General features: G+C 35.7%; 1 protein-coding gene and 1 long non-coding RNA gene across 10 annotated transcripts in view; both read right to left on the bottom strand.

The window, feature by feature from the left end:
• Positions 1–20,865, bottom strand: part of LOC127988041 (uncharacterized) — a 94,371-nt gene that overhangs the window by 53,618 nt on the left and 19,888 nt on the right. For 2 of the 8 annotated variants that reach the window (XM_052590551.1, XM_052590550.1), the window contains exons 1-3: positions 17,278–17,342; positions 16,853–17,185; positions 16,547–16,663 (exon numbers count right to left, since the gene is read on the bottom strand). In XM_052590551.1, the coding sequence (XP_052446511.1) occupies positions 16,547–16,663; positions 16,853–17,185; positions 17,278–17,305 (478 nt within the window). In that variant the 5' untranslated portion in view covers positions 17,306–17,342. Of the gene's footprint in view, positions 1–15,823; positions 16,265–16,348; positions 16,444–16,546; positions 16,664–16,852; positions 17,186–17,277; positions 17,372–20,865 lie in introns of those variants that run through there. The other 6 variants (XM_052590554.1, XM_052590555.1, XM_052590552.1 and 3 more) reach the window with 6 other exon arrangements.
• LOC127988044 (uncharacterized) lies at positions 13,745–15,340 on the bottom strand. 2 transcript variants are annotated; one of them, XR_008161494.1, is made up of 3 exons: positions 15,198–15,340; positions 14,259–14,405; positions 13,745–14,116 (listed from the first exon to the last, which is right to left on the bottom strand). It is a non-coding gene; the product is annotated as an uncharacterized LOC127988044 (long non-coding RNA). The 2 variants fall into 2 exon arrangements; XR_008161495.1 differs by lacking the exon at positions 15,198–15,340 and adding an exon at positions 14,531–15,084.

The raw sequence follows: 20,865 nt of genomic DNA, 5'->3' as shown, positions 1-20,865 counted from the left end.
CTAAGATTTTTTCTACACAAAAGGCCTATTTCTCTCAAATATTGTTCACAAATCTGTCTAAATCTGTGTTAGTGAGCACTTCTCCTTTGCCGAGATAATCCATCCACCTCACAGGTGTAGCATATCATGACACTGATTAGACAGCATGATTATTGCACAGGTGTGCCTTAGGCTGGCCACAATAAAAGGCCACTCTAAAATATGCAGTTTTATCACACAGCACAATGTCACAGATGTCGCAGGTCTTGGGGGAGCATGCAATTGGCATGCTGACTGCAGGAATGTCCACCAGAGCTGTTGCCCTGTTCATTTCTCTACCATAAGCCGTCTCCAGAGGTGTTTCAGAGAATTTGGCAGTACATACAACCGGCCTCAAAACGGTAGACCACATGTAACCACACCAGCCCAGGACCTCCACATTCAGCATCTTCACCTTCAAGATCGTCTGAGACCAGCCACCCGGACAGCTGCAGCCACAATCCATTTGCATAACCAAAGAATTTCTCCACAAACTGTCAGAAACAATCTCAGGGAAGCTCATCTGCATGCTTGTCATCCTCATTGGGGTCTCAACCTGACTGAAGACATGTGATGCTCACATTTGATAATGTCTGGCACTTTGTAGAGATGTTTTCTTCACGGATGAATCCCAATTTTCACTGTATGGGGCAGATGGCAGACAGCGTCTATGGCGTCATGTGGGTGAGCGGTTTGCTGAGGTCAATGTTGTGGATTGAGAGGACCATGGTGGTGGTGGGGTTATGGTATGGACAGGCATATGAAATGGACAATGAACACAGGCACATTTTATTGATGGCATTTTGAATGCACACACTGTATAAAATGATATGATGTGAAAGTCATGACAACTTATGTTCTAAATGTACTTTATTCTTTAAAAATTTCATATTTTTATTTTTATTTTTTATAAGTCATACTAGATTCAACTTGGTTTTTAAAGTCAGTTTAATGTTACTGAGCCCAATGTAGTTCAGTAAACTTAAACATGGAACATGGATTCATGTGCAGGAGTCGAATTTGTACATTAATTCAATATCAGAGTACTTTCCAAGAAAAAAAAATATTCAGCATATCTAGACATTAGACTCATGTTTAATACATAAAGACATCTCAGTGCAACATCAAATGAGACAAGGCCAGACTAAAGTATACAGCGACCTAACTAAATCGCAGTGGAATTTCAGACGAACAACACCTGAACTAGAGGAATCTGTCCATTCACTGGACTGGCGCGAAGAATGTGTTGTGGATGAGGTGAGTGGATGCTTATGTAACATAATTTTATGGAGATTAGTGTTCATTTTAGTAGAATAAGCAGATATAGTTATGTTCTGTCATTGTTTTTCAAATTATTTTTACCTTTCAAGGCAGCTGTGGTAGGGATGAGTAGATCGACACCTGCATCCGAAATCGCATACTTCCATACTATATAGTAGGTAAAAAAACAGTATGCGAGGCAAGTAGTATGTCTGAATTCATAGTATTCAAAAAACAGTAGACGAGATGTACTCGGATGACCTACTACTAACGGTCGAATTCCGTAGCATGTATACGAGGAGGCGGGATTGGCAACGGTTGATCTGTGACTGGAGAGTGCATGGTAGGAAGTGCCGTAGAGTCCGGAAGCAATCCAGAAATGGAGGATGACATTTTTGATGCGGATGAAGGCGGGAATGGAAATAATGAATTTATAGTGTACAGTATAGTAGAAAATCGGAAAAGAAAGAAAAGCTGGAGTAATGCATCAGAAACTGACCAACTCATCTGACAAGAAAAAGGAAGGAAGAGCGAGTAGTGATACAACTAGAAACTAGATCCTTCAGTGTCATTAACAGGGTTCTAAATTAACACCCGCCAACCCGCCAACCCGCCAAATGCGGGTTAAAATTCATTTTGGCGGGTGTTAATTAAAACTTACTAGCCAGTTTGGCTGGTGATGCATGACATGAGGCTCTGTTCTCGATCATTTATCCCCCTGGCAACACTTCCTTCATTTCCCATGAACACTATGCTGTAATCCTACGTGATGACGTTTCATATGCCCATTGGCTGCACGCAGTTTGCAGTGAAACCAGCGCGAAAAAACAAGGAATAGAGCTTCCATCAGAAAACACAAGGAAGAAGAACAAATGGAGCCAGATCATGGACCATAGACTGAAAGAGGGGGGAGTAAGCTATTAAAGAAAAAAATTAAGATTAAACTAAATGCGGCTGTGATTGGGACGGATTTCTGGGGGCGAAAAGAGGAACGAGGCAGGGGATGAGGATATTACGGAGCCACGCACGTCACCTGTAGGGAGAAAAAAAATCAATCCGTGACGACGGTTTTCCAATCCGTCCCCACAGTTTATAAACCGTACTCACGAATTCATAAACTTTTCCCTTGGTTAAACAAACCGTACCCACGAATTCCCAATCCGTGCGCTCAGATTTTGTAAACCGTACTGTCAGTTTTTGAATCCGTAAACACGAATTCATAATCCGTGCGCATGCTTTCGTAATCCGTTCCCTCGGATTTGTAAACTGACGCGCATTTGTAGCTCCGCCCCCACCTGCAGATTAATTTCTGTTTATTAAACATTATTTTTCATAGTATCCAATGAGTCTTTGAGCGTTTATTTTACATTAATCACCAATAGGATAAGACACAGCCGCCTGTGTTTTATGGCCAAAAAAATAAACGCTAAAAAGAAGAAGAAAATAAGGGTAAAAAGCAAAACAAAACAAATAATTTGCCGGTTATGTTTTCATTCCTTTTCTCTCTAACTGAATGCAATGTTATTTTTGGCCTCATTATTTAATAATAACATTAACAGTGAAACTTGCATCTAACTCAGGCAGGTGGGGTGGATGGAGCTTAGTATAATAAAATCACAAAAATAAGTCTTCATGTATATTAAGAAAGAATTGTACACAAGCATTTACAAAACTGTCAAAGTTTATTTAAAAATAAAGCAATTAATGAATTATTTTCTTGTACTCATTTATTTAGCCTACAAATTAAAATTATAAAAATAACTTTATTTTTATTTTTATCATTATTAAATATTATTATATAGGTTATGCATAAGAATCTTTAATCCAAAACAATTTACAACCAAGGAAATAATTACTCCAGAGTTAGTCACAATGGCAGGTTTATTGTACAATAATAATCAAGTGCTATTATAAGATTATTCCTTTATTATTATTAAACCTATTCCACATAATAATATTCAATAAAACTGTATGTTAACAGGAACTTGCTGCATGAATCCATGAGTACGGTTTACAGATCCGTGGGAACTGATTGCGAAAGCGTGCGCATGGATTATGAATTTGTGGGTACGGATTCAAAAACTGAGGGTACGGTTTACAAAATCTGTGCGCACGGATTGGAAATTCAGTGGCACTCATCATTTGTTATTTTTACTGAAAAAAAAATGGCTAGTGGAAATTCTGATTGGCTGGTAACTTTAGAAAGTTACCAGCCACATTGGCTGGTCATCAAAAAAGTTAATTTAGAACCCTGGTCATTAATCCGCTGAAGTTATCTAAAACTATTAAGGAAGTGAAAGGATTGATTGAAAGTGTTAAGTAGTTGATGTATGGTAGATTGCTAATATATTGTAAGGATAGTAGGCAACAAAAAAAAGTCTCTAGGAGTTAAATTGATCATGGTAATCAAGTGTGATGTGTTCGTTACTAGAAGAAAATTAAGGGGTGAAAGTAATTTTAACAGGTATTCCCACAGATGTAACAGTTGAAAAGATTAAGAGATGTATTATGGGAACAACAGTGATTGATGTGAAAAGACTAAAATGCAATAGGAATAATGAAAGGAGAGACAACCTCTCTGTCATGATTCATTTTGATGAGGATAAGCTGCCTAGTAAAGTCTTTTTGGGATGTATAAGCTTCCCGGTTAGGCCCTTTGTACCCTCTCCTCTAAGATGTTACAAATGCCAAAAGTTTGGGCATTTAGCGGCTGTATGCAGAAGCAAACAGAGATGTGCAAGATCACGAGTATGGCAAATGCGGGCAAGGAGTTAATCCCAAGTTGTAATTGTGGAGGGGATCACAGTGCGGGATATGGAGGATACATGGTGAGGAAACAAGCGGCTCAAATTCAAAATGTTAAAACACAGGAAGGATTGTCATACTCTGAAGCTCTAAAAAAAGGTAGGAAAGAATTTGGAATCATGAGACAAAAGTAAAGAAATCTTTCCACAAAAGAATGAAATAGCAAACGAAAAAACGAAAGAGAAATTTGGGATTAAGAACAATGGGTCTCATTCACCAAATATGCGTAGGCACAGATTTTTGCGTGAAGTGTGCGTACGGACGTTTTCACAAATAAATCATGATTCATCAAAAACTTTCGTACTAAAATTTATCCTAAATGTACGAAAAGATTCAAGAACAACTTATACCACACGTACGCTATAATCATGTACAACCGGGGCCTTATAAGCATGTGTTAAAAACCCTATATAATTAGATGTTATTGATAAATTATAATTACAGTTCCAATTTTATATATATATATATATATATATATATATATATGGACCTCTAATATATATATATATATGGACCTCTAATATATATATATATATATATATATATATTAGAGGTCCAAACAACAATCACCTGATCTATCCTTATATAAACGGTGATTAATGTGTCTCATCTTGTGTTTAGAGGCATGGCACACTTGGTACTGCTTGAAGACATCGTGGCGTGTGCTCTAAGGAAAGAACGCGTCTTTAGAGAGTGCACAGAAATGTTCGCTGAGAGTGACGAATGGCTGTTCAGTCGCTTTAGGTTGCCCAGAGAAGTCCTCATTGATTTATGCAACTCACTGGAACCACACCTAAGCCACATCACCAACCGCTCTCACCTTATACCAGCTTCTTGGATACACTTATAAATAAAAAAAATTTCCTAGCTTCCACCTCCGACAGCAAAACCTCACGTTCATTATCGTTAAAGTTATTTTTCTTTGTCTTTTGTTTCAGTGCCATAATTGTCTTTCTCTGTACAAGTGCCTCGTTGTAGAAAGCCCTTATATGGAGCTGGTTTGGGCGTGAATTACGCTAATTACTGACCTCGTGCACGCGGGCGCTCATTTAGAAGACTCCAAATTCACTAACAGAAGAACAAGTTTGAGAACAAGCTCAGGTGCGTACGCACGTATTGTGAATTAGGCAAAAAGTTCTCGTGAGAAGTTCAAATGTGCGTATAAATAAGAAAATTGTACGCAAAAATTAGTGAATCATACCCAATGTTGCATTTGTTACTTTTATGGCTGAATTAGTGAACTGTTCAGCGCAAACTGAAAACAGGACAGAAAGAATCAAAATTATAATCAAAGCAGCGTAAAAGTATCTAGAGATTGTGAGGGTATTTTGGTGGATATGATTAATGAGAAATTAAAGATGCAAACTACATACTCACAACCAGGATGTGGTGGTACATAATGGTGCTTTTAATATTTCAGTGGAATGCGAGAAACTTAATAGTTAATGGGCAAGAATTAAAAAAATTATTTTCTGATTTGGAAAATAAACCTGATATACTGTAATAAGTGTTCAGGAATCATAGCTCAAACCTCAGTTGAATTTTGTTTTGCAAGGATATGTGGTTATTTGGAAAGACAAAAAACAAGGTAATGGAGGTGGGGTAGCAAGGTGTGGGATATAGGAATGTTGAAGTGAGTGTGGACCAAGAGGTGATTGTGAAGGAAGTCTGGCAAGAGAGTCTTAGTATTAAAGTAATTAATTTTTACAATCCATGTGAAAAGCTTACTTAAGAAGTATTGGAAAATATAAGAGGTTTTACAAATCCGAAAGTAATATGGTGTGGTGATTCAATTGCACATAATACACTATGGGGGAGTATTAAAACAGATTATAATGGGCTGATTGTAGAAGAAATGTCAGATTGGGGACGGTTAGTGTGTAGTAACAATTGATGTTTTACAAGAATAGATGTAACTCATGGGCGTACAGTAGGTGGCCAACCAAAATATAGTTTCTGCCGCCGCCGTGTCTGCAAAGTGCATTTGCTCCTTTTCCTCACCGATGTGTTACATTTGACGGCTGCAGTCAGGGAAAATGAAAGAAAAACACTGTAGTTAAAATATGTAATTTTCACAGATAAAAGTTTAGTACTTGAAGTTAGGCTATGTGTGTTTCTTAGAATTAATTCAAGCAGGATAAATGTCAAGCCTATGAGCTTGTGCTTATATTTTCTCTAAGTTACACAGTATTACACCATATTTTAGATTTGACACATTTAATAGGTTTGCAGTATTATTTATATAATATGAATTATGTGTTATAATATTCTAAAGAAATTGTGGTTTACTTTTCATCAGAGCATTAAAAGTGGTAGCCTATTTCAGTGAGCTAGGATACATGGATTTATATGCAAAATGTCAATATTCTCACATATTAGGCCTATATTTTAATTTATATTTTAAAATTCCTTTAATAAAACAGATTTTTTTTACTTTGTAAAAGTGTAATTTTAATTTCTACTTTGTTATTCGTTACCTTTGACAAATAACTTCTTGGGAAAAAGATATTTGTCTGTACACTGAATAAGATTTGTCACGTTTTATAAATAATTTCCTTTATTTTAGTAAAACTTAACACTGGTCACTTCATAATTTCAGTAATTATAAAAAGAAAAATATAAAATAAACCTGCATGATTTAGCTAAATCCTTGAAATTGTGAATGGACCGATTAATAAAACGTCCTCGCGATTAAACTCCAGTTCTATCATTATAATCAACAAAATGCATATGATGTAAAAAAAAGAGCTCCATTAACTGACAACTTCAGTGATTTTAAAGAGAGCCTTCTTTACTTGCTTTCATATAATTTAAGTAAAAAATAAAATAAAAAAATAAATAACTGCAGCCACATTTAACTGCAGGTATCTGTCACACTGTCTGGTCTCTGTTTCCCTGGGTGTCCAATAGTGGGCTCACTTCCCCTTAGGCACCTCACCGTAGGCACTACAATTCCCACAAAGTCTTGTCCCTTCATCACAGTAATTGCACTCCTGTTAATTGCACCAGGTGCCTTCACTTATTAGTCATTATCCTGCCTATATTTACCAGTCTTTTCTTGTTTGTCTTCATGGAGTCCTTACCTTCCGTTACCCAGTTTTCTCGTCTTCTGAGTTCCTCGTCGTCCGAGTTCCTGTTCCTGTTCCTGTTCCTCTCCTGTTTATTTCTTTGTTTGTTCCCTACTGCAATTGGATCTCTCGTTTCCTGCGTTTCACTGGGTCTCCGATCGTCACAGAATAATATTCATAAAAATAAAAGATTTGCGCAGCGCGCATGATGCTGAGTGCATGCACAGCATTTATACTTATTTGTCTACATATTTTATCTTCATTACAAATCTTGTTGTTTTTTTATTTTGGATAACTGCATGTAAAAAAATATTTACTTTGTAATGCATATGCAAAATGTGAATTGTTATTCATATTCAAGTGTTTGTGTGAAAATTATTCATGCGCATGCATGACAGGGAGGCACCCTCTCGTTCACGTGAATTTTTTCCTGATAATAAATTAACTTAAAATTTGGGTGTCTCATATACATGAGAAGTATATCTACAGAAAGCTTGAAAAAGTATTTTAAACAAATCAATTCAAGTGCCTTATGGTAAACGTAATGCATGTGCTTGAGCATGGAATATATTAAGGCTCATTATGGATTATAGATGTAAATTTCATATAAACCTGGGATTAGTTGAATAATGAACAAATGAACGATTAGACTAACTAGAAAAATCTTACGTGGGGACAGACCTATTAAATAAGTTTTTTAAGCATTTTAATATGCGTTTACATATATTCTGCTTTCAGAACGGTCTGTAATTGAGAGATGCCTTAATGATTTTTCCTCTGAAGCTCAAAAACGAAAATTTAAATAAAAATGATATTTAATGTTATGAGAATGGCCAACCCTTCTCTGCAGATATTGTTGCTTCTGGTTTGTTCATTGTAAAGCAAAAAAAAAAAAAAAAAAAAAAGTCAACAAAATATATTGTCTCCCAAAAACTTTTTTTGTCACGTCTGTAACGCATGTGTATTTCCCAAATCTAAAATAGCCTATAAATCATGTTCATAGACGGATACTTTACTGATGTCTGGACTATGTTTGGGATTTAGAAAAACATAAACAGATGGTTCAGTATATTGGTAATGAATAGGCTAGGCCTACATTATATGAGAATTTATATTTCACACTACAATATTTCCACAAAATATAATATGGATTTTTTGGAGTAAAGGCAACTTCCTCTGAAATTAAGTTATAATAACTAATAAACTATATTGCGCTATACAGTAGTCAGCATTTGAAGTTGATCAGAAAACTTTCTTCGAAGTTGTCCTACAACTAGGGGTGTGCCGGTTTCAGAATTGTTGATGACGGTTATGACGTGAGTCAAATGTGACGGTTCATAACATAACCGTCTGGGGGGGGTAGCGTGTTTCATTGTCTCGCCACCATGCTAGTGGATCTGCCGTAGAGTCAATTGGTTGTTCTTGGAGATAGCGGGTTAACTCCGTGTCAGCGCGCGCTCTGATCGGTAAAGGGGCAGAGATTTCAGACCTCCGTTTATTAAGGAGATCTGTCACAAAACTCATCATCCGCGCCAAAGTTTTTTGAGCAAATTTCAAAGCCGCACCCGCCCGCCATCCGCTGATTGTTTTGCGGCCTATGGACGATGCAATGCTTTGCTGATGCGAGCCGCAAAAAAAAAAAGCCATTGTCTGTTCTAGAAAGGATGCAGCAAAGATATTTAATGCTAATGTATGAGGCATAGGCCTACGCTGAGTTTCATTTATGATGAGATGCGCTCTAGTTCACAGTGCAAGTGCAAGTGAACGCTGCGCGCTGGTGCTTCCATGTCACAGTTATCATTGTCTGCTATAATTGCTTTTTATTAATTAAAATACATGCAATTGGTTGATGAAACATTTGTTAAAATTAAGATAAAATTTGTAAAAAAATAAATAAATCGTTTTTAAGAAAGGTTTTCTACAAAGCAAAATTGTGGTAAATAGTGGTAAATGTCATGTCTGACGATTTACAAAACTTCATTAAGTGGTAAAAACCATGTCTCCCGATATATTGTGCATCTTATGATCCTATCTAAAAAATGAAAATAATTTTTGATAAAAAATGTTTGTAAAAAATATTTTAATGACACGGTATATTTTTATATACTAACCGTCACACCCCTACCTACAACCAATATGACGATGCAATTGCCCTACTTTGTCTAAGGCTATGTCCACACGAAGCCGGAGTTTACCCCAATCCAATCTTTTTTTCCCTAGTGTACATGCCAGATCAGCATGTGACGCTGTAATTTTGCGACAGATATACACTAAAAATGAAGAAGAAGACTTGGAGCATGCCCATAAACCTACACAAACCATTGTTGTTGTTGCTCTTATGTGACATAGCGGTGTCTGACTCTGACTAGGGTCGACACACTGGGTGATGACATCATTGTTTCAGAAAATATATGGATGGCCCCATCCACATGAAAAATATATTTTAATATATATACATACTTTAATACGGTTTCTTGCTCACCAGTGTAATGTAAACATGTAAATATCCACACTTAAATTTTAGAAACTTTGATAGTTTTAAATATTATGTAAAATACAAATACTAATAACTGTGACAGTGTAATGGTGTGTTACTATATTTTTATAACACTACTATATTTATAACACTCCTGCCACTTGGAGGACTGATAGGTCAGGCAGATCACTGGTGACACCACTGTAAACATTCTCCTGAGATGAAAAACAAAGGTATAGTGTAAATTGACCATTAAGAAAAATAAAAGATTTTCACCATCATTACAAGTTGCATGCATAATGAATGGAGCCATAATCAATATGATTGTGTTTTGTTTTTGTTTTTCTGCTAGGGCTACCCAAATAGGCATGTTATCTGCCTACAATTGTCATTTGTGTATTGTCATTCACTTTCTACTTATTTGTATTTTTTATTCTTTTATTATGTGTTTTATGTTCTGTCTCTGTCATTCTGTTGTACTGCGGAGCTTCTGTCACGAAAACAAATTCCTCCTATGTGTAAACATACCTGGCAATAAAGCTCATTCTGATTCTGATTCTGATGTTATGAAAAGAGGATGTATCAATATTAGACACTCTACTCCTACCTTATCCACTCAGTGAGTTTCCTCTTGAAAACAGGACCACCATCCCACTGACAGGACATGGCTCAACTCTCTAGGCACACCATTGGGGTATGTTAATATTATTAATTAAAGTTTATTAATAATGTCATACATTAAATAATTTGATAATTCTCTTACTTACCATTGTTCTAGGTTTGTGCCAGCTCAGCTCCCTTCAGTGCAGCTCTGTACAGGAGGAACTGCACTGATTCTCAGCTCTGAATTGTGTGCTGTCTGCTACAGTGCTGCAAAAGTATGGATGGCAGTCCTTTAAACAATCTGTGAAGATAATTACATTGATTTACATATTTAATTGATTTCAGATACATTTTGAACTACTTTCAGTTGCATTTTAAATTATTACATTGTAAATTACACTATATTTAATATAAATTATGAAGAATAATTAATATTTTATATAATGTTACAAACATGCCAATAGACTGTAAAGAGATGTCCCTATCTCTCTTAAATAATTCTGATCTTGTTTGTTTTTTACTGAATAGCTTTATCATGTTTGTGTTGAGGATCCCTGGAAAACTGCTATATAAATGTGAACAATTAATTTACTAATAATAAAATTTGAAAATACAACAATAACTGCCAGAAACTGTCAGACTAAAGCCCCGTTTACACAATGAAAGATAACTATTAGGATAACGAAAGCGTCCAAGCACCCTCGTCCTCTGCTTTAAATTCATGAGCTCGCTATAGCAGGATTCTGATTGGCTGTCAATGTTTTTAATCATTCATCAGGTGGAAAAAAATGTTCTGAAAGTGATTCCAATGATATTGTTTCTCTATGTCTTTATCATTATAGCTTTGGTGTGGACTCTTTTTTTTAATACTGAAGACGATTTATAAAACTATATATCTTTATCGTTATCTTTATAGTTTGGTGTGAACGGAACTTTAAGGTTTATTACAATACATGGCAATCTAAAAATGGCAACACTATTAAAAATACTTTTGTCAAGTGAAAAAGTTCCTATCACAGCAAACACCAATCAGAACCACCGATGCAAATAAACATGGATTACCAGGAGCCATGCTGCTATTTCTACTACTTTGCCCTGCTATTTTTGCACTGATCAAAGCGGTGCAGCAGCGTTATCCAGCCTTATTAGCTGATTTGCTAGAAGACAATAGAACAATACTCTCCCTAAAGTTGTTGATGTAACTTGAAACTTTTAATGCCCTTCTCTGTGCGATGAAATTCATTTACAGTAATCAGGGGAAGTTCTTGTAAGATGAAAAATCATCTTCTCCTTTTGTCAATTTGAAAGCTCTATGAAAAGAGCAATGGATTCCCGCACAGCACCGAAATTAAATAAGCCCCCTGAGGAAAAACATTGTGTACAAGAGCTGAGGTTACATTACAGACAGTACCGCCGCTCCCTATACGCAGAGTACGCAGTCTGCATAGGGCACCAACTCCCAGAGGGGGCACCATCCCAGTTGATCAAAAAAAAAAAACTAACAAACAAAAAAAACCTTCCGTCATTCTCCCATACGAGCTCGCGACCGCTCGCACCCATAGACACCACAGGTTTGCGGCTGAATGTTCATAATTGATGGATGGACATCTATGCCCGGTAAAGGACATCAGCAAACTGGCGCAGAGAAAAGAAAACTAAAAAAAAAAAAAACGGCATAAAGTTGGCTTGACGTTGGACGTTCGAGAGTCTCAAATTTAGGGTCTGTCTCTAAAGTTACATACGATATTTACATTTCTAACGTCAGTAGCATTTTAGGAGAATGACTTACAGTCATAAAATCAAACTGTAATTGTTCATCTGGGTGTCAGCTATAATGCACAATTGAATTGAATGTTTGATATTTATTAAAATATACTGTAAATCGTATGTAAATTATGCTACTTTTTCACATGGCTCAAGGCAAATTTGAAGCTCAAAAGCTTTGAGTAGAAAGACTTGCAGTCATAAAACAATTGTAATGTGTTCATTGTAGCTGACACCTAAATGCACACCTTATACATTTTTTATATATATTAAAATTAATTTAGAAATCATTTAGGTAAAAAAAAGGCCCGTCTATCACTTTCAGGCACATTCCTGTGAAATATATATATATATTTTTTTTTTTTCAGGTTCCCTTATGGAAATTAGCCATGGTTTTAACAATAACACCCCAAATCATCGTTCTTGTAGCCATGGTAACTGCAAATTAACCATGGTTTTGTTACTTCAAATAATAATTTACAAAGAAGTATAAATATAGGCCTACTGCATACTAATATTTTTTGTTGTTGTTGTTGCTATAAAACAGACCTAAGCCATCAATAGTCTTTATGTCATGATTCTGCCCTCGTGTCCTTGATTTTTCCTAGTCTTGAGGCAGGATCATGACAGACCCGTGTTTGTGTTGTTCTCGTTCCCTTGCCCCGCCCCCCTTGTTAACCTAGTCGTGTCTTGATTGTCCCATCTGTGCCACCTGTTGTCTCTTGATTGTTCCCCCTATTTAGATCTCCTAGTGTGCTCTGTCTTGCGTCGGTTCATTGTGTTCATCATTTGTGATTGTACCTCGTCTGAGATTATTCCTCTAAGAAGTCTTTTGTCTTGCAGTGAGTGTTTGTTAGTAGTTGGTGTTCAGAGTCTTTGTTTGCCTTGTTTATTGAGTTTTGTAGAATTATTTAGTGTTTACCCTAGCCCTTGTTTTCCCCCTCGTGGGTTTTTGTTTTCCCTTTTTGTATAATAAATCCTGTGTTGAGTTACTTCCTGTCTGCACCTGAGTTCCTCCCTTGCAAACCCTGACACTTTAAAATGACTTAAAATGCATTATATATATATATATATATATATATATATATATATATAAAAACAATGAGGCAATAATGATTGGTTAATAATAACACTGTTAAAATACATAATCTAGGAAAATATAAATAAACAATTTATGTACATGTTATTATAAATGCCTGCAAAGGGAGCCAAATGCCATGTAATTGCTGCTGTTACACTTACAGGACAATCAAATCCTTGTTTAGGCTAATAACCAAACATTTAATTCAAATATTCAATTAATCTTTCATTTTTGGCCACCTTTTTGCTATAGATGACACAGCCTTTATAATTTCTTCAACAAAAAACGTGCATATCACAACCCTTACAAAAATAAACCAAAACTGCTCAATTTTCCTATTGCATGATTTCTGAATGCTTGAGACTATAAAATAAATTAGAGTCATAATAAAGTTACAGCCATAGGTAAATGCCGAGAGCTACAATTGTAACTTGTAAATTATACAAATTTATTCATTTACTTTTTTATTTGATTAAAGTTCTATTTTCACCCCTATAGTAGGTGGTTTTTTTTTCCATCATCATATTTGAGGAAGTGGGGCACAACAATACAATCAGTGGCGGTTCTACATTGAAATACACCCTGGGCGAAACCCCTTTCGAGCGCCCCCCCCCCCCCCCCCCCCACAAACACACACACATACAAACAAAAAAAAAATTGCAAACAAAGTTCTGCACAAACAGCAATATTTTATTATAACAACTGTTTTCATATGATGTGAGATCATTGCATGCATGTTTCCAATTTGCCATTCCTGCACTTGTTAAATTGATGTTCCTCTTGGAAAACAATTTGCAGTAGAAGCAAAAGAGGCTGTTGTTCTTAATTGAATAAATCAGCCAACTTCTTGCCATCTTTTCACCACTTACTAATGTCTTCTTAAAATATTAGTGGTGGCAACTTCTCCCATTACTCTCATTCCTATGGAAAACAAAGCCAGGTGGCACTTTACTTGGTCCTCTGTGAACCAGCTCAGTCCGAATCCTGTCAGTCAGATGTGAGGGCCAGTGGGGCTCAGTGGGGGTTCAGCTCCAGGCATTTCTATCAGACAGCATATTGGCATATTACTCAAAACACATAGCAGTGAAAAAACAGAGTCCTACTCATAAATTATCAGAAATATTAAAATTACATTAAATTGCAGTTGTCTTGTAGCCCACACACACACACACGATATGCACACCTGAAAGCTCATGATGGGTAGAAGTAGAGGCAAAGAGGTCTTCATCCTCAATATCAGATATTTGTGGAGACATATGTGTAGCGGAGGAGGTGGTTGGCTCATCCTGACCAGTGGCAGAGGATGCTCCAAAATATTTTAGAAGTGCCCCTGAAATTGCAATTTAACTGCATTTGAAATCAAAAGACCATAGGATAATGTTTTATAAAGCTAAAACAGCCTAGGGTCAAATTGACTCAAAACATAATAGAAGGGTTACATGAACATGCTCTTACACACTAAATGTCTGTCATTACACGCTATATCCTCCTAGACCCGGAAAAAAAAATTTATTTATTTTATTTTTTCCCCCATGTCATCACATTGTTTAGAGCATAGAAACAAATAGTAAAAAAAAATACATTGAAAAATTATATTTTATTCACGCTATGCTATGGTCACTGGGACTCAGATGTTTAAAAAAATAAAATGATTTTAAATTATATGTATAGGCAAAAACAAAAACTTTTTGGGTTTCAGGATATTTTTCAACCAAAATTTGTATATCAATCTAACTTTCATGGAGGTGCCATTAGGTTACTGCCTCAAATTATACGCATGACACACTTTTAGTTATGACTTGTAAAACTATATTTAGGAAACTATACTTAGCATACTGTGTAGCAAATAAAATGCCGTTGGTTATTTACAGGGCCTAATGTTAAACCAACTGATGGAAATGATAACTGAACTTTTAACAGTTTTATTGCAAAGCACAATATTATAAATTAGATCTCGTGATTGAGTTGAAACCAAATTATTGTTGTATAAGCATAGCAAGCAAGCATCATAGCAAAAAGGCTAACACAGAGTTATACCCATAGTTATACCCACCACCAATTAACATTAGCCCTTCATTCATGAAATGGATACTGTAATCATACAGAGACAATAGTTGCATACCTTTATCTTTTGCTCGTTTCTCCTCTTCTTCTTTTCTTTTTTTTTTTTCGAAATTGGGCACCTGGCTTTGACCTTTTCTTCTCCATCTCTGTTTATTTGGCACTCGACAATCAACAGATTTCCCATCCCCCCAACTGTCACTCAGGACCAGAAGTCAAGACTAAACCAATTCACCCTGATGACCGCATAATCGTCTTGTATTAACTAGTTTCATTTGCAGGAACTATAGGCCTGTATTATAACATTATGAATGAAATGTGCGTTATTTGGAAGAAAGTCGAGGTGTGTGACCGACTTTAGCCTATTATTAATTATATTACTAGTGTGGATCCCCCGTCCCCGTCCACCCCCGCCCTGTCCGTTCCATTTGAGAGAGACCCAGAGGTGAAATGTCGCACGTGCCTCTCGCCCCACTCCCTTACACTTCTCTCACAACACAAAGCTGCAGGGAGCGCCAATTTGCCAATTCCACACACAGTGAAATTATATAAATGACGAAAAACCGCTTCGCAACACAGAGGATTTTTTGTTTATCTGCTCGTGCTGCCGCCCCCAATGTGTCACGAAAAAATGACGCCCCGGGCGGCTGCCCGGTTTGCCCGTGCCTAAAACCGCTACTGAGTCCAGTCATATATATTCTCTTCTAAATCAGTTAATTGAAATTATAGTAGTTCATAATATTTATTTCCCTGTTTTACAACTTTCAAAAACATAAAAAATCATAATTTTACATCATTATTTACATTATTATAAAAGCCCCAAGTCAAAGAATGAAGCCACTCAAAATAAACATACAGAATTAAGATTTACAGATTTAATCTACAAAACTTAATTCTCAAAACAAAAGCAAATAAAATCATGCTGAAAACATTTCAAATGTTGTATTACATACATGTTTAGGTAACAAATATCAGCTAACATTATTATACTAATTATTTAGCTCAATATTCATACCACTATTAGACAATATGAACTAATCTTAATTATATTTGTCTAGGTTTTGTCTTTTGAAAAGGAACAAAAGTGTTGTTGTTCGGGTGAAACAGATGAAACTCCACTTCAGAAAACTACAAAACAAAAGAGAAATGAGTTTCTAATGTTCATGTAGAAAGATTATATTCACTATTCAGATCTGAATAAGAGTGTGGCACCTCTTCATCATTTGTGCTGTAAAGCTGCTCCAGTTCTTCATCTTGATATTGTTGGTGTCTTTTTTTACACGCTTGGAGTTTGATCTGGAATAGGCCTTAAACAGCACCAACATTTATTGTGCATTGTACAACTGATCACTAAACGAATGTAGAAAGATGTGTTTAAAAGAAAGATATTATATTACACTGAAAGCTCACCTATTATTGCCAAAAACATCACAATGATTGGTATGAAGCACAAAACTATGAAAGACTTCTGTGTATTCTGATTCTCCGAGTTATTTTTCAGTTTTGTCTGATTTCGAGCAGCTTCTTCTGAACCGAAAATACAAGAGTTTAATATTAGAAATACCAAACATGCATTTATAATTCCTAGACCTTTGATAGAAATAAAGGTTAAAATACAAATTGAACGCAAAATGTAGATGATAATTACTTTTAGATCACTGATAAGTATAGCAACAGATCAAACTGATTGATCAAGATCATTTTAAACACACTTACCATTGATGTAAAGTCTGGTGCCATCGCTGAACTGTAGAGTTGTTGTAGCAGCTTTTGCACAATAATATATTCCTAATTCATGAATAGTTATATTAATAATAAATAAACGGCTCAAATTAAGTGATGAATATTTGTCTTTCAGTCTTGGGTCTTGTACATGAGATGATGCAGATTCTGATGAGAAAGTTCTCAGTATCAGCCGCGGAGAGTCTGTCAGTTTCTGGAAAACCCAAAAAATGTCTGTTACATAAATCTGACAGTCTAAAGTCACGTTTGCCCCTAAATTCACCAGTTTATCAGTTAAACTCTCTGTAGTTTGACACACCAACAGACCTGGGAAGATAAAACACATGGTAAAACACATAACTCTATTCATGTGAACTATTCATGTGAAGATCACACAGAACTTAAACTCAGTAACTTACAGAAGAGTAAAAGTTGCACCGTCTTCATTCTGTCTTTGTTTTGCTCAAATGCGGTAAGATGGTAAACTTAACTATGAGTCAGAGAGGAAGTGCTACCACAGTCAGAAAAAATTAGAAGGAAACCATACGCCCTTGAATAGAGGATGTAGATGCTGAACTTGAACTGACCGGACTGTTTACTGATATTAAAGCATTTAGGAAGGTCAAAGTGCATGAGATAAAGAGTTTTTTTTTTTTTTTTCATTTCAGCTGCCAATCAGTTTTATTTGAAAAAAATAATTCAATTGCTATATTGGTACCTAAAAAAAATGTAATTCTGAAGCTGATTTTTTATTTTTTAAAACAAAACTTCTGACCAAACTCATCAGTCATATGTCTGGGTGTTTTCTGACAGCACCAGCATGTGGTTTTTCTGACCTTGTTTCACATTAGCAAGTGTGAGTTTTTATACATACATTTCAGACAGGAACCACTTTGGCAAGTTTACTTAAATTTATTGAACACAGTTTATCTTTGGCGGTATGGTTCCTTATGGGGGTTCTTGCTCCCAGAATAATTGAACATACAAGAGCTTTAACATTAACCCCCCGGAACCATGAATTTAGAAATACATAATAATTAAGACTTTAATAAAATCTTTAAAGCAAACGGTGATAATCATGTAGATGTGGCAGTGGTACGTCTATCCTGTAGCCTGATTATAAAGATGGGTGTCTCTCCGCAAAGAGGTCCATGCCAGCTAAGATTTTTGGAAGCCTTAGTGATCTGAAACAAACAAGACAACAGCCAGAAGGTGCGCAGTAATGTGATCATGCATATAATGGGGAGGGAGGGAGGGTTGCGAGTCGTTGAGCATACTTACCGAGCAGTAGTGGCACGTATATATATATGTCCCGTGTCTAATAGGAGAGATGTGGTGATTGGAGCGATTTGACAGCTGACCGCATCAGCTGTTCACAGCCTTGCCTCCGTGGCCTGACTGAACTGACGCTGCGCTTGATGTATATTCTGTACAAGTATATCATAGTCTTTGTAGCTACCATCGCTTTTTCATCCTCTGAAACATTTATACTGAAAACAACACAAATAGTAGAGAACATTTTAGCAATGTTCTTTTACAGTTATGAAGCATTCTTTCAGTAACAGAGTGTTCATTCATAGTTCTCTCAATGAGAGGGTTATTTATGTTTTTTTTTTAAATAAATAAATAAATGAACATATAACAACTTTGTTCAATTCTTCTCCTCCTCATGCAGTCTGCTGGGGCTTGCCTCCATTTTGGAGAGTATCATGATGCATGCGCACACTTCTGCTTCATGTAAACACATGTGCGTGCTGACATAGGTCCGTGTTGATGTAAGCACACTCTTAGCCCAAATAAGTTGACTTTATTAGACATTTGCGTGGAAACCCGTTGCATGAAACTTTTTTACACAAATAGAAACTAAAATGCTATAGTTGAATTAACATAGAACCTTACGTTTATGCAGAAGAAAAATCAAGTTTACATTTTCAGTCTTTACTCAAAATCTTAAGTTCACATCAATTATTATTTGGAGTATTCTGTAGGTTGCATAAATTAACTATTGTAAGTTACAACTACAAAAATACATATAGCAAATAACATTTACAAATGTTTTAAATAATGATAAATGTTATATTTATGTAATGTCAATGTAATAAAACATAGCTTGAGATTTATTCTATGAAACATTTTTTCAAATAATTTGAAAAAAGAAAAGAAAAACAGATTTCAGTGCACAATTGTTTTTTTATAGTTTACCAAAGAAATGGTGACGTGACCATGCATTAAACTTGTCAGCCACAGGACAAGTAAAAATAAGCTTTGAAAATGCTTACTAACAATTGTAACTAGTTTGTAGAAGAAACATGATCACACAGTATTCAACAATATACAGTATGCTATATGCATTGTGAATGCCTGGTTATGCATTAAAAACTAGGCATTAATTAAACTTTAACCTGGGCTGAAGAATTGTGTGAACACACATTAACTGAGCACTAACAGCACTAATATGCATTGACAAAACACACTTTAATGTCTTATACAGCAAAACACAAGTGGCTGCTCATGGAAGCTTCTCGCATTTCCTTACATTGTAAGCTGTTTTTCTGTGTTTGCAATCTGAGTTTGGTCCAACATGAGAAGTACCTGCTGATGAACTGGAATGTGTTCTTCATAGATTTAAGGTAGTTGAGATGCAGTGTGTATGCAAGTCCATACAGAATGCACATAGCTTTTGGCAAGGCGTCAGTATTGTCCATTGATCTTCATTGAGGCTGGACTGAGATGGAGAAAACATGAGAGCCTTCATGCTCAATGAGGAGGATTCCAATGTCATCAGAGTCCTAACAACATAAGAGCACAATCATGAAATTTCTCGTCACATAACCATCAATAATGTTAAGCAATTGTTATGACTGCTGGAGTTCTGTCTTCACAATAATTATTTTAATTTTGGTACATTGATGTTTAATTAAAAACAGTTCACACAAAAGTGAAAATCTGCTGTTAATTTACACATCCTCAGGCCATCCAAGTTAAAGCTGAGTTTTTCTTCAGTAGAACCTTAAAATATTATTAACTGAAACAGTGGTATTTGGTGATTGATACATTCAATGGAAGCAATTTTTGATAGTTAAAAAAACATGCACAGGCAAAACAAAATTAATACCTGTGGATACTCCTGATCATACACTGAGTAAAAAAACTGTCTGAGAAACATCCACAAACTCTGCAAACGGTCATGAGCGCATTCACAACAGTCACAACAGTCTTCCTGAAGTTGATTGCACAACCAAATGATCATTTTAATTTTAATATAGCTTGTGGGATCCAAGAGAAGTACACGCAAGTACAATTTTGATGATGACCAATACAACACGCTCAGGACACTGCGGTACAGTTGGTTTTATATTCACACAATCGGACTTCCGCGTTCAATAACTTTCTAATTGAATGTATAATAAAGTAAATTTTTGCTAATTCTATTCAGCGACATGATTCTCAACCTACTATATTTTTCACAATCGATCAAAATGGCCAAGTATTGTTTTTAATGGCATACTTATTGGCGAACTTCCACTGAATGTCCAACTTTAGTGTGGCAAACAAGATAGGGACCATCTAAAAAGTTATGTTTTTTCATTGTGTGCAAACAGCCAACTACATTTTAGCCAACTACAGATGTGCCAGCTAATATCACTCACATTACATCTTCTAATGCTATAGATTTTCCTTTAGCAACAATAGAAATTGCATTATAATTATGGTTTGAAAAGATGTTTAGTAAAGGAAAAATGTAGTCTACATGAGCTGTAATTTGGTAGCCTTCCAGATAAGTGGAAAATGACATGTAATCCCCTGGACTTCATTGTACAAATGTTTTTATTTATTTATTTGCCTCAAAATGCTAAAAAAATTATGTGATTGAATAAATGTGAATGATTTTTTTATCCCCAAGCTTCCATTTAAAAATAATTTTGGGTTGAAAAGGTTCTGAAGGTCTTTAGAAACAATTTCTTCAGAAAATTCAGGCCTATTTAAAGAGATTTTTGTCTTGTTTA

Source organism: Carassius gibelio, chromosome B22 (assembly GCF_023724105.1).
Source record: "Carassius gibelio isolate Cgi1373 ecotype wild population from Czech Republic chromosome B22, carGib1.2-hapl.c, whole genome shotgun sequence".
In the NCBI taxonomy this organism is placed as follows: Eukaryota; Metazoa; Chordata; class Actinopteri; order Cypriniformes; family Cyprinidae; genus Carassius; species Carassius gibelio.
This window is presented reverse-complemented; position numbering and strand designations above follow the sequence as displayed.